This window comes from Vitis vinifera, chromosome 11 (genome assembly GCF_030704535.1).
Source record: "Vitis vinifera cultivar Pinot Noir 40024 chromosome 11, ASM3070453v1".
NCBI lineage: Eukaryota > Viridiplantae > Streptophyta > Magnoliopsida > Vitales > Vitaceae > Vitis > Vitis vinifera.
In genome coordinates this window covers 16,447,688-16,471,862 of record NC_081815.1, presented here as the reverse complement: position 1 = coordinate 16,471,862, position 24,175 = coordinate 16,447,688, and the positions used below count along the sequence as shown (strand labels likewise).

The 24,175-nt window shown below is 30.6% G+C and overlaps 2 protein-coding genes across 3 annotated transcripts; one reads left to right on the top strand and one right to left on the bottom strand.

Moving 5' to 3' along the window:
- Positions 1 to 2,148: 2,148 nt before the first annotated feature.
- On the bottom strand, positions 2,149 to 11,629 carry LOC100252420 (factor of DNA methylation 1). 2 transcript variants are annotated; one of them, XM_002267634.4, is made up of 8 exons: positions 11,543 to 11,629; positions 7,360 to 8,278; positions 6,765 to 6,946; positions 5,822 to 5,911; positions 5,427 to 5,714; positions 4,641 to 4,853; positions 4,026 to 4,264; positions 2,149 to 2,542 (listed from the first exon to the last, which is right to left on the bottom strand). In XM_002267634.4, exons 2-7 carry the CDS (start codon positions 8,258 to 8,260, stop codon positions 4,037 to 4,039), a joined length of 1,902 nt encoding a protein of 633 aa, XP_002267670.1. In that variant the 5' UTR covers positions 8,261 to 8,278; positions 11,543 to 11,629; the 3' UTR covers positions 2,149 to 2,542; positions 4,026 to 4,036. The 2 variants fall into 2 exon arrangements, with proteins under 2 accessions (XP_002267670.1, XP_010656778.1); XM_010658476.3 differs by having other exon boundaries at positions 7,360 to 8,260.
- A 3,679-nt stretch (positions 11,630 to 15,308) lies between these two features.
- Positions 15,309 to 15,780, top strand: LOC104880772 (uncharacterized). Its single transcript, XM_019222939.1, has 2 exons — positions 15,309 to 15,664; positions 15,741 to 15,780. Exons 1-2 carry the CDS (start codon positions 15,309 to 15,311, stop codon positions 15,778 to 15,780), a joined length of 396 nt encoding a protein of 131 aa, XP_019078484.1.
- Positions 15,781 to 24,175: the final 8,395 nt, after the last annotated feature.

Below are 24,175 nucleotides of genomic sequence, written 5' to 3'. Positions count from 1 at the left end.
AGCGCGTCATTTGTTATAAGTTTTTATATTGTTATATATGATATATTTTGATATATTTATAGCATTATTTTCATAAAATTTGATTTTAGATATGTTTATTTTTATTTAATATAATAACTAATATCAACCATTTAATTTTACAAAATTCTTTATTTTAAATATGAAATAAAGAATTTATTTTTATTCTTGCATTTAAATGTGTAGTTAGAAATAATAATAAAAATGAAAAATTTATTTTCATGAAAATTAAAATCTACTTTTGTTAGAATTTTTAATTATTATTTTTTGACATGTTATATTTGTAGTTTCTAATTTGCTTTTCCATTTTGAGTGAAAATGGTTGATGATGTTAGCTGAAGGGATTGTGGAGGTTTGTATGGTTCCAATTATTTTGCTTGTCCAAAATTCTAACCGGAATCAATTCTATAATTGTAATTTATCTTTCATTTCTTTTACTTGTCTTATTCCCACTTTTATATCCTTTTATCTTAGTTATCCTCGTGTCACTCCATGCCGCTAGGAGCTTGGATACTATTTTTAAAAATGATTTTTTATTCTTAAAATAAAAAATACTTTCTTGAGTTATAACAAATTTCATAATTTTTTTATAACTCATTCTAAAAAGAATTTATTTTCAAAAAACACATTTTAATTATTTTTAATTATTTCTGAGGCTATTTTAAAAATTAATCATGTAAATATAAAGAATGATTAATTTAAAAAAAATACTTGAAAATACAAAAAACCAATTCAGAATATTCCAAGTTCCCAATCCGACATTTATGCTATAAGACAATTTTTGAAAGGGTTACTACATGATTTTAAGGTCACTTACTAAATGATTTTTCATATTTTTAAAATTTTATTATTATTGACAATTACATCCAATTGATTCTAGGAAAATACTAAGAAAAAAATGAAAAGAAAAATGATTTTTTTTTTCATCTTTGGCTTATTCATGAAAAAAAAATCAGATATAATTAAAATTATTTATAAATCCATACATTTTCAAATTCAAATTATTTAATTTTAAATTAAATTAAAATATTTAAAATAAATAAAATAGATATAAAATAACATATAAAAATAATTTATTAATTTTAAATTTATTTTTCATTCACTCATTTTTTTCTTTCCTTCACATTTACCTTTAAATTTTTCAAAAATCAAACATAAAGTACTTGTAAAGCTTAGAAGCACTTTCCAAAATTAATCCCATACAAGCTCCCCTCCGTCTCAACTCCACATAGAAACTCCATGGTTTAAGAGTATACCAGCCTTGGCAGTAGCTTTTGGTATCCTCCCAGAGTCTATGATATTTGCTCCATTTGCAAATCATGCTTGAATCATAGGAATTTATTCGTCTTTGCACTTTTTGTAATATGAATATTTGTTTTAGTAATTGAAAACACAAGGGAATGAGATTCACCATGGTATCATCAAAATAAATACTAGCCTTGGATAAGAATTTACAATGATCCTCTACTCCATCGCCACAATGTCACATCTCACATTGACTAAATTCTTGGCCCTCGAGGACAACAGAATATCATAATTCAAGATAGGGGGTAAGTCAATGGTTCTCAACCAATTTTAATTGTTTCCAGATAAGCAATTAATTGTTAAAGCGCTTAGCTGTGCGATCTAGATTCAAGTACTATCCACAAGGAAGAGTTGGAGCCGTGATACATAGACGTTTTTGAGTGCCCAGAAAAGTTCTAACCAAGTGGGGAGAATAAGCTAATGGTTTTGCTTGTAGGATAGGGGAGAAGATGAATATAAGACGGTGGATCTGGTTGGGGATGGTGGAGACGATGGTTCAGGAAATGGGTCGCAGATGGATGCTACACGAGGTGGGAACCATTGTTTCTTCCAATATTGTTCCAGGGAACTATATGCTATTGCTAAAACATGAACAATTAAAATCTTACGTCAAAACAGTATGCATTAAACTGCATACAAGTCTATTTATGCAAACATCAAGTTTAATCCAACAAGCTTGTTTGGCAACCCTTTCTACGTTAACATGTAGCCAACTCTAGTAATTGGGCTCAAGGCTTTGTTGAATTGGGTTGAATTTGAATATTGGAATTTCACTCTTAAGTGTCCAAGTGTTTGTCCCTATATCCCCACATACTATATAACCACTTTGCATGCACACCCGTTTCAAATTCATCTTCCCAGCATCCACACTCTACCCAAGTCAGTTTTGGATCAGGACTTATCTATGGATGTCCAACACCACCATATTACAATGGTGCCAAAGCGTTCCTTAGCTAAACCTGACATACCCGTTCTTACACTACTTAAATTTCAGGGTCAACAGGGAACTTTCTCCACTAGAGTCCCCCAAATAGAGTCATATTTACATGAATCAGATCCATTTTTAACTACAAACAACAAGAACAAGTAAACACATGTCCTAAGGCAGCACAAAATAGAGGTTAAAAAGAAATTCCTCCCTACCTTCAAGTTTCATATTGCTGCAGCCCTCAGCTCTCAGCAACCTGCTTCCTCTACAAACCTCATTCCCTGCTTTTTCCTGCATCGTGGAGCATAGAGGTCTGAGGATTAAACACTGGTGTGTGAAAGAACAAGGACCTTCATATATGATAACTTGAATGAAGTAATGATGCACTTTGTCCTTTAAATCAACAAATTTTGATCTGTCTTCTCTCTCCATTTCTTTTGAAAATGACATAAGCATTCCTTGCTTCAAATAATACATCAAAAATACAAAGACAATTTTCTAAATCTCTTTCAAAGTTATCTTCAAATTAATCGTAACTTGAATAATGACGCTAACTCATCAAAGGAACTCTTCTTACATATCAGCACTGGAACACCTGTATCTAGGTTCGTTAAAATCACCACCATGGTAGACAGAATTTATAAAATAACCTATAATCAAACTAACTAGTAATCACATAGTTCAGGCTCAATTAGAAGTGTTAAGTAGAAATAGCACATAAAACTGATAATCATGGCTATCACCTCCAATCTCCTGACAATGTAATATAACAAGTTCTCGTACTTCCATTTTTGTAAATACAAAATTTTACCCATCCTAATTAATAAGCTAAACTTAAGCTGGCCAAACATAAATGTCCATAGTTTGGAGCCATTGTCCAGTGCATTTCCTTCCAGAGTCCTACTGCTGGGACTGTCATTACATGGTAGTTGCAGGTGTGTGCTTAAGATATGGGAACTCAACTGAAAAATAATCTTTAACGGTACTTGGATATGACATAATGAAGAAAAAAAAAAATCAAATCAAAGTCAATTAGAACAAAAAATTGCATATTCTTCATAAGTGTTTTTTTAAACTCTTTTTTTTTTCTTTTATCCCTATTAAAAAAAAAGAAAAAAAATGCAGTCAATTTCCAAAGGCAAATAGGAATATTTGACAAGAGTCCCACACCCACACTCTTTATCATGTTATTTTGACATCAAGTTGAAGACAACGAGTATCACATATAACAGAACAGCCTTAAGAAGTTCCAATAATTTTATCGCAATCCCTAAAGATTTAATTAAAAGCTGGAATATAAATTTTTCTATGAGGACAATACAATATCGAGCTAATCAAAATCACATCCAACCATCCATTAGATAGTATGCAGCTTTAACTGAGTTTCCAGCAAATTAAAATCATATTTAACCAGTAGACAGTGCACAGTTTAACTGAGATACATCAGATTGAGGTTATCCTGACCGTCCCATGTCAGTATACAACAGTCAAGAACGCCAATGTCATGCAAACATAGCCTGTCATCTAATCAAATTTTATTTCATCCTTCCACAGAAAACAATTGTTATATTGTTGAATCAAATGTATGTAAACGGAAAAAAAAAAGAAGAGATACCTAAGGAATTGACTGACAATTTTTAAGAAATCATACTGCTATTACTTGATTAAAACTTCTTGCCACTGTCCATTGAACCATGTCCATAGAATGTTTTAACATAATATATGCATAACCTTCACTAGAAATCCATATATCAAGACATATGAAAATACTAACCTTTAGCATTGTCATCTCTTGCGCTTAAGTGTCTTCAAATTCTTCAATATATACTGAATGACCTCTTTCAATGTGGCTTTCCTTCCTTCTTTGAAGTTCCAGAGCTCAATAACTGGGTATCTTCCACTTGGATTATATTCATTAATCTCTTTCAAGCTCGTAGTAACTGCCATGTATATCTCATCACCCCACTCTTGCTTGAGCTTTTGTAGCTTCTCATCCTCTTCATTTATTATTTCCTGCACATGATTAATCTCTCAATTATCTTTGGTTATCAGTCGTGAAGGAACATAAATTTCAGTTTAATTCTCAAGGACCTTAACCCAAGCAATAGAAAAAGATCATTAATGATATTCCAAGCACTATTAGGATACTTGAAAAGAGAGAACAAATTTCAATTTTCCATCTGTAACTTTTATAAGCCAGCAAAGATCCATTGATATGCTTAATCAGGAGATTAAAGAATTTGTGAGCATAAATTCTATTTTTCTGACTCAGGCCCATAAGGCCATGAGCAATAACAGAATACAAATGCAACATAATAGAAGTACAAATGTAATTTTAGCATAAAAGGGTAGAACAATGGAAGGAGAGCAGAATATTCAGGAGGCATACCAGGGTCTTGCCTTCAACTTCAACAATTTTAAATGGATGCCATTCTGGTTTCTTCAGATTCTCTTGCCACAAGGACACTAGAGTATAGGCCTGTACATTTGCTTCTTCAAGTGAGAATCTTTGCTTATATGTTTTGACAAATGGCTTTTCCTCAATTTCCCCCATTCTCTTTAACCCGATATTAGTGCGGCCACTCAGCATATCTTTCAAACCCTAAATAAGAGAACAGTGTTTTCAATGAATTTTACTGAACATAATTATGATGGAAAGAATGCAATAGGTAATAATTATGCTGGAAAGAATGCAATGGTTACCTATCCAAGTTTTGAGGAAACAGAATTGAGCATAAGTAGACAGAATAAGGTGCAAAATCATAACTAATTGCAACCAGGTACATGGCTAGCAGTTGGTTCCATCGACCCAACTAGGGGATGTAGGAAAAAAAATCAACAATTTGACAGCATGATTCCAACAACATGCTTAACCAATTAGAAAAAATTTCGTAATGCACATTCAAAAGGGTTTCTGTTTCCCTTTTCTTTGTATTTTATTTCATTTTTCTATCACCATTTTAGGAAATGTCATGTCAATTGGGCGGTCATTTCATCTGATAATTAACTTCAAACCTAAGGACAGTCTCAAGTGGAACATCCAATTGGTGGCCCATGCTTTCCCCATTTTGGTCATAAAATTTTACTTGGAAAATCTGATTACTTTGAAAAACTCTTAGCCTAACATTTAAACAACAGGTTCATAGAAAAAAACAAAAGGCAAAGAAAAGCATACTGTAATTAATTCTGTACGAGCAGCTTGTAACTCATCATTGCTCTGACGCTCTTTAACTATAAGAGTTTGATTTAGAGATTCCAAATTTTCCATCTCGCCAACTTTTTCTTCCAAATCTTCATTCATCTCTTTCATCTTGTTCTGAACTGCAGTATCATCTTCATCTCCCAGATGCTTCATCACCTGTAATTTCCCTTTTATCTCTTCAATTTCCATCTCCAACTTCTGTTTAGCATCTAGCTGCTTTTCTAACTGAAGTATCTTACTAAGTGCCTCCTCTTTCTCCCTCTACACATTCAGAATCTCAGCCAATGAGAGCTATACAAGCAGTAAAATAGCAAAATGAATATTAAATTAACAAGCTCATGTGTTGAGCATGATACTGATTGGCACACCTTTTGCTCTTCAACCAGCTTTAAGACATTTTCATCAGCCTTTTTCTGCTCTATGGAAGCCATTTGAAGTGAATTGTTTCTCTCATTATTCTAATAGGATAACAAACAATATCAGCACAGAGTATAAGCTTTGTTTTTCTTCTTTGATAGGCTAGAAAAGGAAAGCAACTAGTAAAAATGGGAGCAAATCCAGGACATGGGAGGCATGCACAGAGCATCAAGGGGAAACAAGAAAAGAACAAATACAAGGACCACAAATCTCCTATCCCAAACAGAGTATGAGCAGTGTTATAACTGAATCATTCAAACTGAAGATACAGTACTGAGAAAGGACAGAGTAGATTAATTTGTTTATTTTTCCTGGGGTGAAGAGCAACTGTACATTCATTATGACAGTACACACTAATCAAGGAGACAAACTACTTAACTATTGCATGGATGGGGCAAAACCAGCAATACTCAGATCAATAGCAAGACAAGCAGACACTAGGATAGTTAAAAGATATGGTCATATAACTGTGGAATCCAGTAAATAGGATGGCTAGGAATTCTTTCAAATGCTCCAGTGGTATATCTTTGATCCAGAACTCATCAATCCAAAAGATGGTCATGTACAATATTTTGCAATTCTTGGTCAATTCAGATATAAACTGGTGTTGACAGATGTGGTGGGGTGATAATAAAAAATAGGTGAATACAAAATGGTCTATAAGCTAAAATCACAAAATACTTTAGGTTTCATTATGAACAATCAGATCATGTTCTGAAATATAAGAATAAACACTAAAAGAAGGGTATAATAACTTCACAGCTCCTGTTATGCATCACAGGAAGGCAGACTATTTCCATTTCTACCAAAACAAATACGAATTTTAAAATTTAACCTTCTAAAAATTCAATAATGAATCTATGAAAAGTATAAACTGTGTTTGGAGCTTTTCACCTTTTTCTTCTCATCGTCAAGTTTTTGTTTCTCACGTTCAGTTAGAGCTTCACGTTTGTTTAATTCTTTGCACCAGCTATCCAGTTCTTTTCTCTTGGAGTCCAACTCATAATTCAGCTTTTCCTGTTCTTCTAGAATCCTCCGGACATGATCCCGTGCAAGCCGTTGCATCTTCCTTGTTTCTGATAAAGAGGAATTATATGTTCTATATCATGTACTCAGCATATATTAATACAAAACCAATACTATGCTTATATATGTAATAATAGCAGCCTTTTGAGGCTCACTGCCCATGAAATGTTCTTAACTCATCAACCTCTCTCGAACTTCATGCAAACAGGTATACAACAGTTCAAGAGACCAGTGAAAAACAACTGAATCCAGTTAGAAATAAATGAAGATATATTTTGTTTGAAATTCATCAAGGAGTGAGAACCAAACATTCATGATTTCTAAGACTAGTATGTTCAATAATTCCATGTAGCATTGCTATAAAAGGGTTTAGGCTTAACTAAGCAGAAAACACAACTAACACAGGCACAAATAAACAACCTCCACAACCACAGACACAGATTAGTAGAGTCAGGGGAGAAACCTTCATAAAAAGCATGGTGTAGCTTGTCTTTTTCTTCAAGCATCCTACTTAGAGACATGCTCTTCTCGTTGTATTTGTATTGCAACTCATCAAGATTCTCATTTTTTAAATCAATTTCATTGGCTAGGTTTGCCACAATTGTGTTCCTATCCTGTTTTGCTGCTTCAACAATGTCAGAGATTGTTTTCAATTCCCCAGTGTTGCGAAGATACTCCCCTACAGGTCCTTCTGAACTGTAGTCATCAGCACGAGCAACCCACCCATAAATATTTGAACCAGGATGCTGTTTCTGCACATTCCACTCCTTTTTACTGTGACGATCAGCTTCAAAAGCTTTCTCAAATGCTGTTGCATTCATGAAACCAGTCCAGTCATTATTGAATCTCACTATGGCTAATGCAGTTTGGTCCATGTCATTCCAGAAAGTATGAACTTCTAGAGGTTTATGTTTAGAAAACTTTTTCAACCAATATGCACTATCACCCAAGTCATTTCCATTCATTTGCTCAGTCACTATGTTAGTGATGATTCCTGTCCAAGGCCACACAAATAGATCATCTTGCTCCTGAGTTCGGGTAACAGGTTTCGGTTCAACCGCACGAGGAGCTTGATCCGATTCACTCGCTAGATCAGTCTCCAAATACTTTGCCAAGGCCAGGTGGTTTACCTTCTGTTTTGCACTTCTGTTGGCAGAGCCTTTAGCTACTCCTGAAGCATGCTGAAGCAGATCCTTATAGCGATAGTCTTGTTTCTTTTTCCCAGCACAGAAGGGACATCTAAGCGTGCCATTTGTGCCTTTTACTTTATATTTCCCAGTCTTCAGTTGTTCATATGGTTTCTCTTTGTATTCAACAATCTCAGATTCACTTATATCTGACTCTTGGTCAGAACTGTAGTCCATCTAGCTTGTAAATGAAAACTGACAAATAAATGTTAGAAAACCGGGATTGACAAAACTGATATAAATAATACTAGAGATCATCAAAGCAGGAAACTCCCACGATAGACATCTTATTGAAAGACAATGAACAGCAGTTTTAAATCAATGGAGGTAAACACAGGGCAACAAAACTAAAAGAGGGAAAAAGAACAAGAAAAATAAAAGAAAACACAACATATCAGAATTATGAGATTAAAGACAAAATAACCACCTCTATAGACTATAGTATGACTATCTTGTAGACAGAAAATTAAGTGTTACATATTCAACTCAAAAGGTCAGAAATCAAATCTAGATTCCACCCTTCATCAGTGATCACAGTCAATCCATTTTCTTGTGTGCAAAGGTGGACTTGAGGCATAGATTCAAAGGTTTGAATAACAACTGAGAAGAAATTATTGTTACTCATGCTAATGTTCTAATTAAATAATTAATTATATAGCGGAACTTTTGAACACGGTGCAAGATTAAAATTCAAAAAACATGGAGAAAAAAGATATAGCAACAAAATAAAAAATAAAAATAAAAAAATAATAAGTAGTCCAACATTTATATTTTATATGATGTTAATACAAATAATAAGACTACACATACATGATAGAATTTTATAAAATCCATATCTATGTCCATATTTATATCTATATCTAAATATATGAAGAGTTTGTAGACCTTTTTCTTCTCAAAGTACCCCTATTATATTACTTATTTTCCCTCATATTCCACATCATTATTATTTAACTGTAACAATCATAATAAATTCACCTTTTTATCATTCATTAGTCATAACCAAAGATGAAAATATCGATAATTACGGATATATCGGTACTTCCATTTTACAGATATATCGAATATATTGGAGACATATCGACAGATATTTTGACACAAAATATCGGTGGGCCTAAAATTCATCAAAACTTATAAAAATGCAAGAAAAAACTCTTAAAAATAAAATTAGAAGTATAATAGATATTTTAAAGTTGTTTTGTTCAAAAAATATAATTTATCATATTTGATAATAATATTGTATACGCAGATAAAAAATGTGCATTTTATAAGTGTACATTTATTATTAAATTATATCAAATATTATTCAATATAATATTGTGATATTTGATTATAATATGTTTAATTAAAAAATATATTTAATATTAAAATTAAATGTACAATCCATTTAATTTAATTATATTAAATGATATAAAATAAATAATGATATATGTATGATTTTTAATATTTAATTAATAAATTAATGATATTAAAAACACTATGAAGAAAATTATCACGATAAATTTTATATTTTTGGTAATTAATTAAATGAATTTTTTTCATTTAATTGTGAAATAAACATAATTAATTTGTTCTTTAAAACATTCTTTTAATATTATGTTCATATAATGAGTTTTAGTATATATATATTTAGTGCCAACTATATAACAAGGGGCAAGCTTGCCCAAGTGGTTGGTTCAGTGGCTAGTGAATGTTTTGATCGGGGTTCGATTCCCCCAACAGCAGAAAATTTGAATTTTTTTTAAGTTTGACCGCCCATTTGCATTAACCGGTCAAAATATCGCCGAAATATCGGTGAAAATCAATAAATTGCGAAAAATCGGTGAAATTTCCAATAAATTGCCGAAATATTGAGGTGCCGATATTTCTTTCCTATATATCGTGTCGAGATCCACCAATACACGATATTTTAATCATTGGTCATAACCGATATAATTATGTTTTTGGGGTTGTTGTTGGTTGGCTTAGACGTTAGGTATTTGTCTCTCCTCGGTTATAGAATAGGAGAGGGACTGGTGCTCTCTCACCTGGTCTTTTGTAATTCCAAGGGGGCAAAAGGAAGTGGTTTCAAGAAGGGCAAGGAAGAGGGGTTGTGGCAGTAGTGGGGGTGTTTTAGGTTGGTTTCACCCAAGTTTTTGTTAGGTCTGGGGTTTCTTGTTCTTCGAGGCTTTAGGATGAGATCTTTTGTTCTAGGTATTGTTTTGGGAGTTGGTTTGTTGTTTCTCTTTCCTTTTGCTTGTATTCAGTTGCAACTTGTATACTCCATGTGTACTTTGTGCACATTTTCGAAGCACTTTTAATATATTTCCATTGTTTACCTATCAAAAAGGAAAAAAAAAAAAAAACAAATAACCAATATAATTAAATTCATACAGATATAATTAAATTCATTTTACTTATTTTGTACTTTGAAGTTCTTAATTTTCTTCTCTTAAGATAAAGAGTTATTACTCCTTTTATTTTATTTTATTTTTTTGCTCTTCTTTTTATTCTTGAAAGGTTTTCATTCACATTGGAATTCATTGGCAGCACCATTTATATTTCCATAGTAAAATTAGTGAATGTTAGTTCAGCTCTATTTGTATATACATATAATTGTACAATATGACATTCCCAAAATTCTAGCTTGAGCTATAGTCCAAAATGAAATCTGAGAATTCAAATTTTCAGCAATAGCATTGACAAGTTAAAAGCATTCAAAGAGAAACCCTGGCCCTCTGTTGGTTTCCAAGAAAATAGAGGAATAAAAGAAAACATCATTTCCAGTCCTATGTTATCTTTTATCATTCACTTCCAATGAAATCAAATAACCCAGGTCAACTAAGCCAAACAGTCAGTTTGAGTTGTAAGTAGTCACATTTTTTTCTCTCTAACCGAATCCTCCTCGGTGATGAAAATTTTACAATACAAAATTTTATTACTTCCCTCATATTTTCTCTGCATGTAAACGAAATCTATTTTTATAGTAGAAAACATTCATAAGTAGTAAAGACCGTCAATCTAACAAAAATTTCAATCTTAGCTGTAATCCAAACTTGCAATAGTTCCAGTGCTGTTCAAAGAGAAACCCTAAATTCAAAACTTCCTATAAAGCACTGAAATCCGAACCTCTGTTTGGTTACCAAGAAAATGAAGAAAAATAAAAGCAAACCACATTTTAATTCCTATGTTATCTCTCTCACTTTCTTTGCTGCCAAAAATCCAAACCAAAGAAAAAAAAAACGGAACAAAAAAACCAGATTAACTAAACCAAAGAGTCATAAGAGCTTTGGGTAAAGTGCCATTTCCTGTACTGTTGAGCCCTAGATGGTGAAAATTTTGCGATTCAAAATTTTCTTTCATTTTCTCATTATTTTCTCAGCATCCAAAGGAATGTATCCAACCTACAGCTATTTTCTCAGTATTGTAACTAACCTAGAATTCGATGGATTGAAAAGGGAATACAGATTGGAGCAGTACCTTCAACTCTGAGATCGATCGAACGCAGCGTTTGGAGAAGAAATGATTGAATGCTGCTGTGCAAACTGACATCAGGGCTTCTCATGCAGGAAAAATAAAATAATAAATAATAAGCATCATAAAGTGATAGTGGGCTGAGCTTCGGCCGGCCCAATGATGTAACTTTTGGGCTCTGAGTGGGCTAGTTTCTGATACGTCATAAGAATAAAGAATCGATGATCAAATGCTGCAACTCGGATAACTTGATCCGGATGAAAGTCAACTTAAGTTGAATCTAATAAGGCTAATATCACTTTCCTTTCAAGATTTTCAACCCATGACTAATTTATTGGAGTTTAAATCGGTTTGAGTTTTATAAATTTAAAAAATAATTCATAAGAGAAAAGGTTTTTGAAACTCTTAATCATGTAAACGTATTTTAAAGTCATGAGACTCCTTTGAACCAAAGCAATCCATATCTATATAATTAGATGCGAATTTTTATAATAAAAAGGTCAACTCAATTTTGCTTAGGGTCTCTAGATCCAATTAATTGATTTTTTATTAAATTTTGAATTTTTTTTTGAAACAAATAAAGAAATCAAAATTCCTTTTTATTAACCGATAAAGCTATATGAATCTAAATTAATCATAAAAAAAAATTACATAGAAATTTAAATCTAAAGAGGAAGATTATTGAAAGATCTTAATTCTTCAATTAAATTAATTTTCCACTAAATTTTGATATTTTTGGAAATAGAAATCATATTTTCTTTCTAATGGATAGAGCATCCATAAAAATAACATAGAAATAGAAACAATGATTTAAATCTAAAGGGTCATATCCTCAAAGATCATGATGTATCTTCTCAAGAGAAGATTATGAGATTTTATTCTTTTGTCCTTTTGACAATTAACACATTGTGGATTTAGTTACTAATGGGTGACATCAATGACTTTCTTTTCCTTCAACAAAAGATATCAAAGTTTGAATTATGATTTCCAAGCCATTGATGCCAAATTAAAAAAGTGCCACCTTTCTTTATTACAATCAAAGCCTCCAAAGATTTTGGATCCCAAGTGTAGAGTTATCCTTTCTTATATCCCTTCTACAATCCTTTGGTTTTGGTTCTTAACAATAAAACCGATGGAATTCAAAACTACTACACACATTATCCAAGGTGAATTTTCAATGGATACTAAGGTTGTTGGGGATAAATGTATGCCCAAGATCCAATCTATCATGTAATCAACTTTAGTTTTAATAAGGTATTAATTCTTTATTTCATTATCATATCTGTTTAAAATAGTTTATATGATAAGGTCCTTGATTAAAATTTGAAAAATTGTTATCATGATAGAGATTATGATAATGAGAAGCAATTCTTTTAATAATTTTAATCTAAACTGTTCTTGATCATAGGATTATTGTCAACAGGACATCAATAATCCAGATAGATCAATATATATGTGATGGTCTTTATTGGATAAAGATTGATATATCTCATTTGTTAAATTACATATATAGATGATGCACATGTAGATGTGATCATTGAACTGACTCAACTGAGAATTTCTAATGGTTATCTTTACCTTAAATTGTCAATAGGAATTTCTCAAGAAGAAATATAATAGTTTTCTTTGACCTGAGATTATCAAAGTAATTAACAAGTTATTTATTATATTTTAATCCCGGACACCTAATGCCTTAGGGCACTAGTTGAATGGATATTGGATATAATTAAATACTTGTAGAATTAATGATTAATCAAGAAGGAATCCATCAACTCGTGGTAATGAGTTTGAGCTCTATGATAAAAATAAGACCTTGGCCAAGGGCAATTGAATGAATGAAGAAATGAGTTTCTTAAGTCATTCACTAAATAAATAATGTGTTGACTTATTAGAGTTTGACAGTAATACCATACTCTAGAGTTAGCCCAGAGCTGTAAATGATGGAAGGAAATATTACATTATTCTTCTACCGGTTCTTGAAAGTAAAAGATATTACTTCATACTATCTGGACGTTAAGGAGTGTTGCTAGACGCCTACCTTAATTAGTAAATTGATTTGATTAATTTACTACCAGCTTAGTAATGAACCTACGGGGTCACACACAAACGAGTGTTTTAATCTTTGCAAAGAGCTATTTATTATTATTTGACAATTAAATTAGAGAATTTAATTTTAATCAAATAAATAAATATGTTCTATGTGGAATATTATTATATTCTTTGCTAGCACCAAGAATATAATTAATATATAGATAAAAAAAATAAAATATTTTTCTTTGGACGTGGAAGTTAGTCCACGAGAATGTTTGCTAAACATTTGCAAACATATGGGTACATGCAGCAACTTACAGGAGGGATGTGGGTTTTGTTTTTAACTTACAAGACTTGGTCAAAGTGTTTTTCAAATGCTATTGAAAATAGCAAAAGAAAAACAAATGGACCAATAGAATCTCTTAGTAGCCCAAAAAAGGAGGACACGATAGAGATAGATTAAGTGATAAAATCAAAAATCAAATTAGTTGAGTTATCTTATCACTTAAAACAGAAGTTGTATCGGATATGCTATATAACATATATACACAATCTGAATAAGGATCGATCTATCTTTTTCCTCCTTGTTTTTACGCCAAAGAAATAAAAAGTGTTGTTCTATTTTTTTAAGTTCCGCGTATCAAAGGGTTGATAGCAAAGATTAATTTCGGTGTGGATACACGTAGAGTCTTCATACAATTGGAGAAAATTTTATGCTTGAAGAACTGATATCCAGGTTATTATTTTAAATTTTTGATAGCTGCAGTATATATTTTGAATGCAAAATAGATCAATTTTCCGCTGTATGTGTTATAAATTTATTTTATAACCTTTCAATTGGTATCAGAGCAGGTTTATTTTTGTGTTTAAAATTATACTACCAATATAATTTTCGTGACGTGAAAGCTTTATCCTCTGTTATTGTTGTTCATTAGACTGCAACAGTTGCAGAAGTAAAGATTGATGCGACAATTGCTTATTGCTTTTCTGTTGATATACGTGCCTAATAGATATTTCAAATTTATATTCACATGCTGAAGTATTATTTTTGAATTATATATATATGTGATCTTTTACTTTGAATCCCGCATGCATATATATTTTTATATGCTAAAGTCTTGTCATGCTTTATCATTGTGATAAGTAAAAGTTGATTCAAATAAATGATCCTCTGTCTTGCCATTTATCTAATATAAAATATAGTAATATATAGTTGATATATTTTGACTTACGTTTTATTAAAACTATTTGGCTTTAATATGAATATATAAATATACATGTACCTGGAGAGGTATAATTCATTATTGATTTTGTTGAATTATTATATATAGTGATATATATTAATTCTTTGATAGATGAATTCTATTCATGTATAATAATGTGTTTATGTATATTAGCAAGTTGTGTAAATTTTTTAGCATGTGATGAAATTTTTATTTATTTATTAATAACAAGGAACGACCTGATAACCAGGAGACTTGTAATTAATTACAGCATGTATGTTTAGAATAATTTTATACTTAATGTCTGGACTACCCAGAGAAGTATTAAATTAAATTCATAGATATTAATAAGTTTGACCTGACAACCAGGAACTTATGTAATATATTATTTTTTTGAAATTGTATGAGATACATTTTGTCTTAGAATATGTATGAGAAACGACTTGATAACCAAGTGGCTTATTCATAGTTTTAAGAAATTATATATGTTTTAACATAATTATATTTTGATATCCAGAATGTCTTCCTTATCACTCCGTTCCATACTTGAAACTTCAAAATTGGTTGGAGCCAATTATGATGACTGGTACCGCAATCTGAGAATTGTTCTCATGCATGAAAAACTTATCAATATAATTGATAAGCCTGCTATAACTGCACCAGCTGACACAAATGATGCTGAAGCAACCAAGACCTATCAGAAGTACTTGGAAGAATGTCTTTCTGCAAAATGCATAATGCTAGCATCCATGAGTCCTGAACTTCAGAGGCAACATGAGGATATGGAACCACCTGCAATCATCGAGCATCTTAAGAAGATGTACGGTGGACAAAGTAGGACAGCTAGATACCAGTTATCTAAGGCTTTGTTCAGGTCCTCATTAGCTGTAAATGCTCAAGTTGGACCCCATGTTCTGAAGATGATTGATCTTATTGAACAACTTGAGAAGTTGGGGTGCACGCTTGGAAAGGAACTTTCTCAAGATTTGATTTTACAATCACTTCCTGATTCTTTCTCACAATTCATTGTGAATTTCAACATGAACAAAATGAGTTGTGATCTGCATGAGATGCTTAACTTGTTAATTGATTATGAGAATCAAGTTTCCTCTGAAAAGAATAAAGGAATTGTCATGGTGGTTAGCAAGACTTCTAAGAAAAAAGGCAAAGGTAAATATATACCAAAAAGGAAACCTCTTGGAACTAAGGGTGGTGTGACCAAACCTAAATACAAGAAGGTTAAAACTGACCACAGTGATGCTGAATGCTTCTTCTGTAAAGAGAAAGGACATTGGAAGAGAAACTGCAAGAAATATCTTGATTCTTTGAAAAACAAGAAACAAGGTAAGACATTAATGAAAAATGTTTTCATGATTTCTTTAACTGTCACAGATTCTTCAACATGGGTATTAGATACCGGTAGTAGTTTTAACATCTGCAATACGTTGCAGGGGCTGAAGATAACTAGATGGTTGAAGAAAGGAGAAATCAACCTTCAAGTAGGAAATGGAGCAAATGTTGCCGCCTTAGCTTTAGGATCAATTTCTTTAAATATGCCCACTGGCAAAGTACTAGTGTTAAATGATTGTTATTATGTTCCGAACTTTGTTTCAAATATAATTTCAATTTCTATGTTGGACAAGCGAGGTTTTCGCATTATTTTCAATAATAACATTTGCTCAATTTATCATGATGATGATTTATATGTAAATGGTTATCTCCAACATGGCATTTATGTCTTACCTGATGTGAATTATAATTCAGTTATGCATGTTTCTTCTAGTTTTAAAAGAAAAAGAGATAGTCAATTAAATAAAACATATCTTTGGCACTGTAGGCTTGGTCATGTTGGTGAGAAAAGAATTAACAAGTTATACAAGGAAGGTTACCTTGATAATTATGATTATGAATCATATAAAACTTGTGAATCTTGTCTCAAAGGAAAAATGACTAAATCTCCATTTATTGGAACTGGAGAAAGAGCCTCTGAATTATTGGGACTAGTTCATACATATGTTTGTGGACCCATGAAAATTCAAGCCAAAGGAGGATATTCTTATTTTATAACCTTCACTGATGACATGTCAAGATATGGTTTTTTGTATCTCATGAAACATAAATCTGAGTCATTTGAAATGTTCAAAAGGTTTCGCAGTGAAGTTGAAAAACAAACAGGTAACAGTATCAAAGTGCTGAGATCTGATAGAGGAGGAGAATATCTTAGTGAAAATTTTATTGACTATCTAAGAGAGAATGGGATTCTCTCACAGTGGACACCCCCAGGAACACCACAGCACAATGGTGTATCAGAAAGGAGAAATCGAACCTTATTAGATATGGTAAGATCTATGATGGGGTTCACTGATCTTCCAGTAAATTTATGGGGATATGCTTTAGAAGCAGCAGCTTATTTACTAAACAAAATCCCTACAAAAACAGTATCTACAACTCCGTATGAGATATGGAAAGGGCGTAAACCAAATCTCAAACACATTAAGGTTTGGGGCTGTCCAGCTTATGTTAAGAAATTACAAACAGATAAACTTGAGGCAAGGTCAGATAAGTGTAGGTTCATTGGGTATCCCAAAGAAACAATGGGATATTATTTCTACCACCCTTTAGACCATAAAGTGTTTGTGGCAAGAGGAGGAACCTTTCTAGAAAGGGAATTTCTTGCAGAAGGGAGTCATGGCAAAGAAATAGAGCTTGATGAAACTCAAGAAGAAACCAATGAAACAACAGCAGCTCAAGAACATGAGATGGAATTTGAGCAACCTTTCTTTGATGTCTTAAAATCAACACAAAGGTTACAATCTCCAACAATTGTGGCTCCAGAACCAGCTATAGTTCAAGAACAAGTTAATGAACCTGAACCAGCTGTAGTTCAAGAACAGGTTAATGAACCAATCTTAGAACAGATTCAACAACCTCTGAATCCAATACATGAGCCTCTAAGAAGGTCTAGTCGAGCACATCGTGCGCCGGATAGACTAAACTTGATGGTTCAAGATGACTTGTCTAATGAGGTTCATCATAATGATGATGACCCTAAGAACTATGAAGAGGCTATGCAAAGCTTGGACCGCAATAAATGGCAAGAAGCCATGGAATCCGAAATGGAATCAATGAAGATCAACAAAGTATGGACTTTGGTTGAAGCTTCAAAGGATATAAAACCAATTGGTTGTAAATGGGTTTACAAGAAAAAGATTGGAGCAGATGGAAAAGTTGAGACTTACAAAGCTCGCCTTGTTGCTAAAGGATATCGTCAAAAAGAAGGAATTGATTATGACGAAACTTTTTCCCCAGTGGCAATGCTCAAATCAATTCGGATTCTACTTGCCATAGCAGCATACTATGATTATGAAATATGGCAAATGGATGTGAAAACAGCTTTTCTTAATGGTGAGTTGAAAGAGGATGTATACATGACACAACCAGAAGGATACACATCAATGTCTGATCATAATAAAGTTTGCAAGTTGCGACGATCCATTTATGGATTAAAACAAGCTTCAAGAAGTTGGAACATACATTTTAACAAGACAATCGAAAAGTTCGATTTTATTAAATGTGAAGAAGAACCTTGTGTGTACAAAAGGTTTAGTGGGAGCACAATCATTTTCTTAGTGTTATATGTAGATGACATATTGCTTATAGGAAATGATATACCAGCAATGCAAGGGACAAAGGTTTGGCTATCAAAACAGTTCTCCATGAAAGATTTGGGAGAAGCAGCCTATATTCTAGGAATAAAGATTTATAGAGATAGATCTAAAAGGTTGCTTGGACAATCCCAATCCATGTACATTGATACCATCTTAAAGAGGTATAATATGGAAAACTCCAAAAGGGGCTATTTACCAATAGGAACTGGAGTTACTCTTAGTAGGGAGGATTGTCCTAAAACTCCTGAAGAGAGAGAACGCATGAATAGGGTACCATATGCTAGCGCAGTGGGAGCTATTATGTATACCATGACTTGTACACGTCCTGATGTCGCTTATGCACTAAGTGTAGCTAGTCGATATCAGGCAAACCCTGGTGAGGAACATTGGAAAGTGGTCAAGACCATTCTTAAATACTTAAGAAGAACTAAAGACCAATTCCTTATCTATGGAGAATCTGAATTAAAATTAAAGGGTTATACTGATGCAAGTTTTGCATCAGATAAAGATGATAGCAAATCTATTTCAGGTTATGTTTTCACCTTAAATGGTGGTGCAGTGAGTTGGAAAAGCTCCAAACAAGCTACAGTAGCAAATTCAACTACTGAAGCCGAATATATAGCAGCAAGTGAGGCAGCTAAGGAAGCAGTTTGGATGAAGAAGTTCATATCTGAACTTGGTGTGGTTCCTTCAATTGAAGAACCAATTCCACTGTTATGTGACAATAATGGAGCAATTGCTCAAGCAAAGGAACCAAGATCACATCAAAAGTCTAAACATGTCTTGCGAAGGTATCACTTGATTAGAGAAATCATTGAACGTGGTGACGTTAAGATTGAAAAGATAGATGGAAAAGAGAATGCGGCAGACCCATTTACCAAAGCACTTGGCATAACGCAGTTTGACAAGCACAAATGGGAAGTAGGAATGAAATACATGACTGATTGGCTCTAGTGCAAGTGGGAGATTGTTGGGGATAAATGTATGCCCAAGATCCAATCTATCATGTAATCAACTTTAGTTTTAATAAGGTATTAATTCTTTATTTCATTATCATATCTGTTTAAAATAGTTTATATGATAAGGTCCTTGATTAAAATTTGAAAAATTGTTATCATGATAGAGATTATGATAATGAGAAGCAATTCTTTTAATAATTTTAATCTAAACTGTTCTTGATCATAGGATTATTGTCAACAGGACATCAATAATCCAGATAGATCAATATATATGTGATGGTCTTTATTGGATAAAGATTGATATATCTCATTTGTTAAATTACATATATAGATGATGCACATGTAGATGTGATCATTGAACTGACTCAACTGAGAATTTCTAATGGTTATCTTTACCTTAAATTGTCAATAGGAATTTCTCAAGAAGAAATATAATAGTTTTCTTTGACCTGAGATTATCAAAGTAATTAACAAGTTATTTATTATATTTTAATCCCGGACACCTAATGCCTTAGGGCACTAGTTGAATGGATATTGGATATAATTAAATACTTGTAGAATTAATGATTAATCAAGAAGGAATCCATCAACTCGTGGTAATGAGTTTGAGCTCTATGATAAAAATAAGACCTTGGCCAAGGGCAATTGAATGAATGAAGAAATGAGTTTCTTAAGTCATTCACTAAATAAATAATGTGTTGACTTATTAGAGTTTGACAGTAATACCATACTCTAGAGTTAGCCCAGAGCTGTAAATGATGGAAGGAAATATTACATTATTCTTCTACCGGTTCTTGAAAGTAAAAGATATTACTTCATACTATCTGGACGTTAAGGAGTGTTGCTAGACGCCTACCTTAATTAGTAAATTGATTTGATTAATTTACTACCAGCTTAGTAATGAACCTACGGGGTCACACACAAACGAGTGTTTTAATCTTTGCAAAGAGCTATTTATTATTATTTGATAATTAAATTAGAGAATTTAATTTTAATCAAATAAATAAATATGTTCTATGTGGAATATTATTATATTCTTTGCTAGCACCAAGAATATAATTAATATATAGATAAAAAAAATAAAATATTTTTCTTTGGACGTGGAAGTTAGTCCACGAGAATGTTTGCTAAACATTTGCAAACATATGGGTACATGCAGCAACTTACAGGAGGGATGTGGGTTTTGTTTTTAACTTACAAGACTTGGTCAAAGTGTTTTTCAAATGCTATTGAAAATAGCAAAAGAAAAACAAATGGACCAATAGAATCTCTTAGTAGCCCAAAAAAGGAGGACACGATAGAGATAGATTAAGTGATAAAATCAAAAATCAAATTAGTTGAGTTATCTTATCACTTAAAACAGAAGTTGTATCGGATATGCTATATAACATATATACACAATCTGAATAAGGATCGATCTATCTTTTTCCTCCTTGTTTTTACGCCAAAGAAATAAAAAGTGTTGTTCTATTTTTTTAAGTTCCGCGTATCAAAGGGTTGATAGCAAAGATTAATTTCGGTGTGGATACACGTAGAGTCTTCATACAATTGGAGAAAATTTTATGCTTGAAGAACTGATATCCAGGTTATTATTTTAAATTTTTGATAGCTGCAGTATATATTTTGAATGCAAAATAGATCAATTTTCCGCTGTATGTGTTATAAATTTATTTTATAACCTTTCAAAGGTGTCGTTTGACAACTATTTTCAAGAACAATTTTCTGTTTTTTAAAACAAAAAAAAAACTAAAAAACACGTTTGACAATTAGAAACTGTTTTATTTTTATTTATTTTTTCTTGTTTTTTATTATCAGAAAACAGAAAACAAAGTATTTTCAGATAACTTTTTTTAGTTGTTTTTTAAGAGTTGATTTAAAGAATAATTATACAAATATATATAATAATTAAAAATAAAGTTATGGACATAAAAATTATTTTTAAAACATATTTAAAAATATTAAAAACAGGTTAGAAACAATTTTAGGTTCCCAAACAGACTTTTATTTTACAAAATATCATAAAACAGTTTTCAAAAACTGTTCTTAAAAACTATTTTTTCAGAATTGTTTTGAAAAACAATTACCAAATAAAACCTAAATTTTTTGTTAAATTAGGAACACAACAAGAACATCTTTCAAACTCAATTCCTATTTATAGCACTACGAACATCACCAATAAAAGATATTGGCAAATTATTTCCATTTCCAAAATAAATCACATCACTCTCGTTATAAGACTTAGTATTGGTAAACCAACTTAATAACTTAAAGTGACTTAATAACTTAATTTAAGTTATTAAGTAAATTAAGTATATTTGGTAAAATAAATTAATGTCTATGACTTAAAATAAAAAACAATTTTAAATAATAAGTAAAAGCAATTAACTTATTTTTAAGTTTATATCTTCATTTTATGTTTTTATCTCATTAGCCCTAATTACCTCAACGATTTCTTTTACTACTCCACGACTCTCATTGTTACTCAACCTCTTTTACCCTAATTATAATTTATGATGATAAATATGTCATTTTGATGATTTAAAATAAATTTTAAGTTAATTTTATCAAATAACCTTAATACTTAAGATAATAATTAAGTAATAAGTTTTAAGTTAACAATTTAAGTATAATTTAACTTAAAATCAATTTAAGTAATTAAGTAATAAGTAATAAGTATTAAGTTTTACTAAACACCCTTGAGTCTTCTTCATATTTCTCCATGTTGCCGATGTGGCAACAAGCAAGGGAACAAAATTGATACATGCATGGTTTTCAATTTAAATAGTAAGTTTATTTCAAATAATTCTATAAAATCAGCATTCAAAAATTCTAAAACTATTATTAGAGGATTAAAAATCATCTCATACATGGCTTATTTGGAATTCCTTGTTTTGTTATACTTACATTTTTTGTTTTTTGTTTTGTTTTGTTTTGTTTTTTTTAAAAAAAAGTAGTTTCAAATTCCATGTAAAACACATAAACTTTTATATGAAAGTATAGGTTTAACTTATATTTTAAAAAAATCAATTTAATTTTTTTTAAATTTAAAGTAGTAAATTCCTTATTGTTTTAAACAAAATTTAAAATTTATTAAAATTTTAATATAACAAATTTTTGAGACCTTATTTTTAAAACATATTTTATACAAAAGTAGTATTATTCTTTCTTTTTAAAAACATAAAACAACACGTGTATAAAAAAACATACACTAAGGGTCAGTTTGATAATTGTTTTCGAAAACAATTTTTAAGAATAGTTTTTGAAATTTGTTCTTTCATTTTTATAAAATAAAAGTTTGTTTGAAAACCTAAAATGTTTTGAACCAATTTTTAATATTTTTAAATATGTTTACATTTTTTTTATATCTAATGTTTTATTTTTAATCATTCTATATGTTTGTATAATTATTTTTTAAAACAATCCTAAAAAAATAAGTGAAAATAATAAAAACAACTAAAAGATGTTCTTTTAAAACACCTTATTTTCTATTTTTAAGAATAGATAAAAAATTTTGATTGTTAAATGTATTTTCTAATTTTTTTTACTACGGAGAACAAAAAACTGTTCTCGAAAACAATTTACCAAACAAGCCTTAAATTATAAATTGAAGAATAATTTTAAAATAGTAATAAATATGAGAAAAATTCATTTTTTTAAATAAAAAATAATAAGATAATATATATATATATAGTCTAACAAATGATGAAAATATCAGTTTATATAGATATATAAATAGTTGGATTTCAGGGATACATCGGTATATATTGGGAAATATATGTGAAAATTTTAATAAAAAAATATAGAAAAAAGTGGGTTTTGATTCATTAATATGAAATATATGGAAAAAGGAACTTCAAATTTTTAAAAAATATTATCTTCATCTATTTAAAAGTAATTTGAAATACATGCACTTTTAATAAGTTATCTAATTATTCCCTAAAATGCCTCTTTTACTTGTCCTGCCATTAACATCGATTGATAACTAGACTCCTCTATGTAAATGCGTTCTTTCTTTTTAGATTTATTATTATTGTTATTATTATTTGATATTTTTTTTTTTCACTTCTTCTAATGTTTACACTTTTCAAACTACCTCACTTTTATTATAAGATATTTGTTCATAAAGAAAAAAATAAGTTTCAACTTTTCCTGAGAGGATTTCGTCACGGGTGGGAAAAAAAATCTCATATAATAATGATGATAATAATAATAATAATAATAATATTAATAAATCTAAAAAGAACGGAAACATTAACATGAGAGTTTAGTTGTCGATTGATGTTGATAACATGACAAATAAAATGAGCATTTTAGGGAATAATTAGATGATTAATTAAAAAGTGTATGTATTTCAAATTATTTTTAAACAGATGAAGATAATACTGATTTAAAAAATTTGGATTTTTTTCTTTTCATATACTCTCGTATTAGTGAATCAAAACCTACTTTTCCTAAAAATATATCGATGACATAGAATTAATAAAAACTTAGAAAAATATTGAGGAGAACTAAAATATTGATAGAAGAAACAATAATACATATATATATATATATATATATATATATATATATATATATATATTATAATATTCAATAATAATGTATAAAATTTGAAAATAAATTTTATACTAATCCGATATATCCAAAGATATAAAAGAAATAATAATGCATGTATGATTTTTTAAAACTATTCATAATTTTATTTTTAAATTTATATTTATCTTATAGTTAATTAATATATAATAGAAATAAATAAAG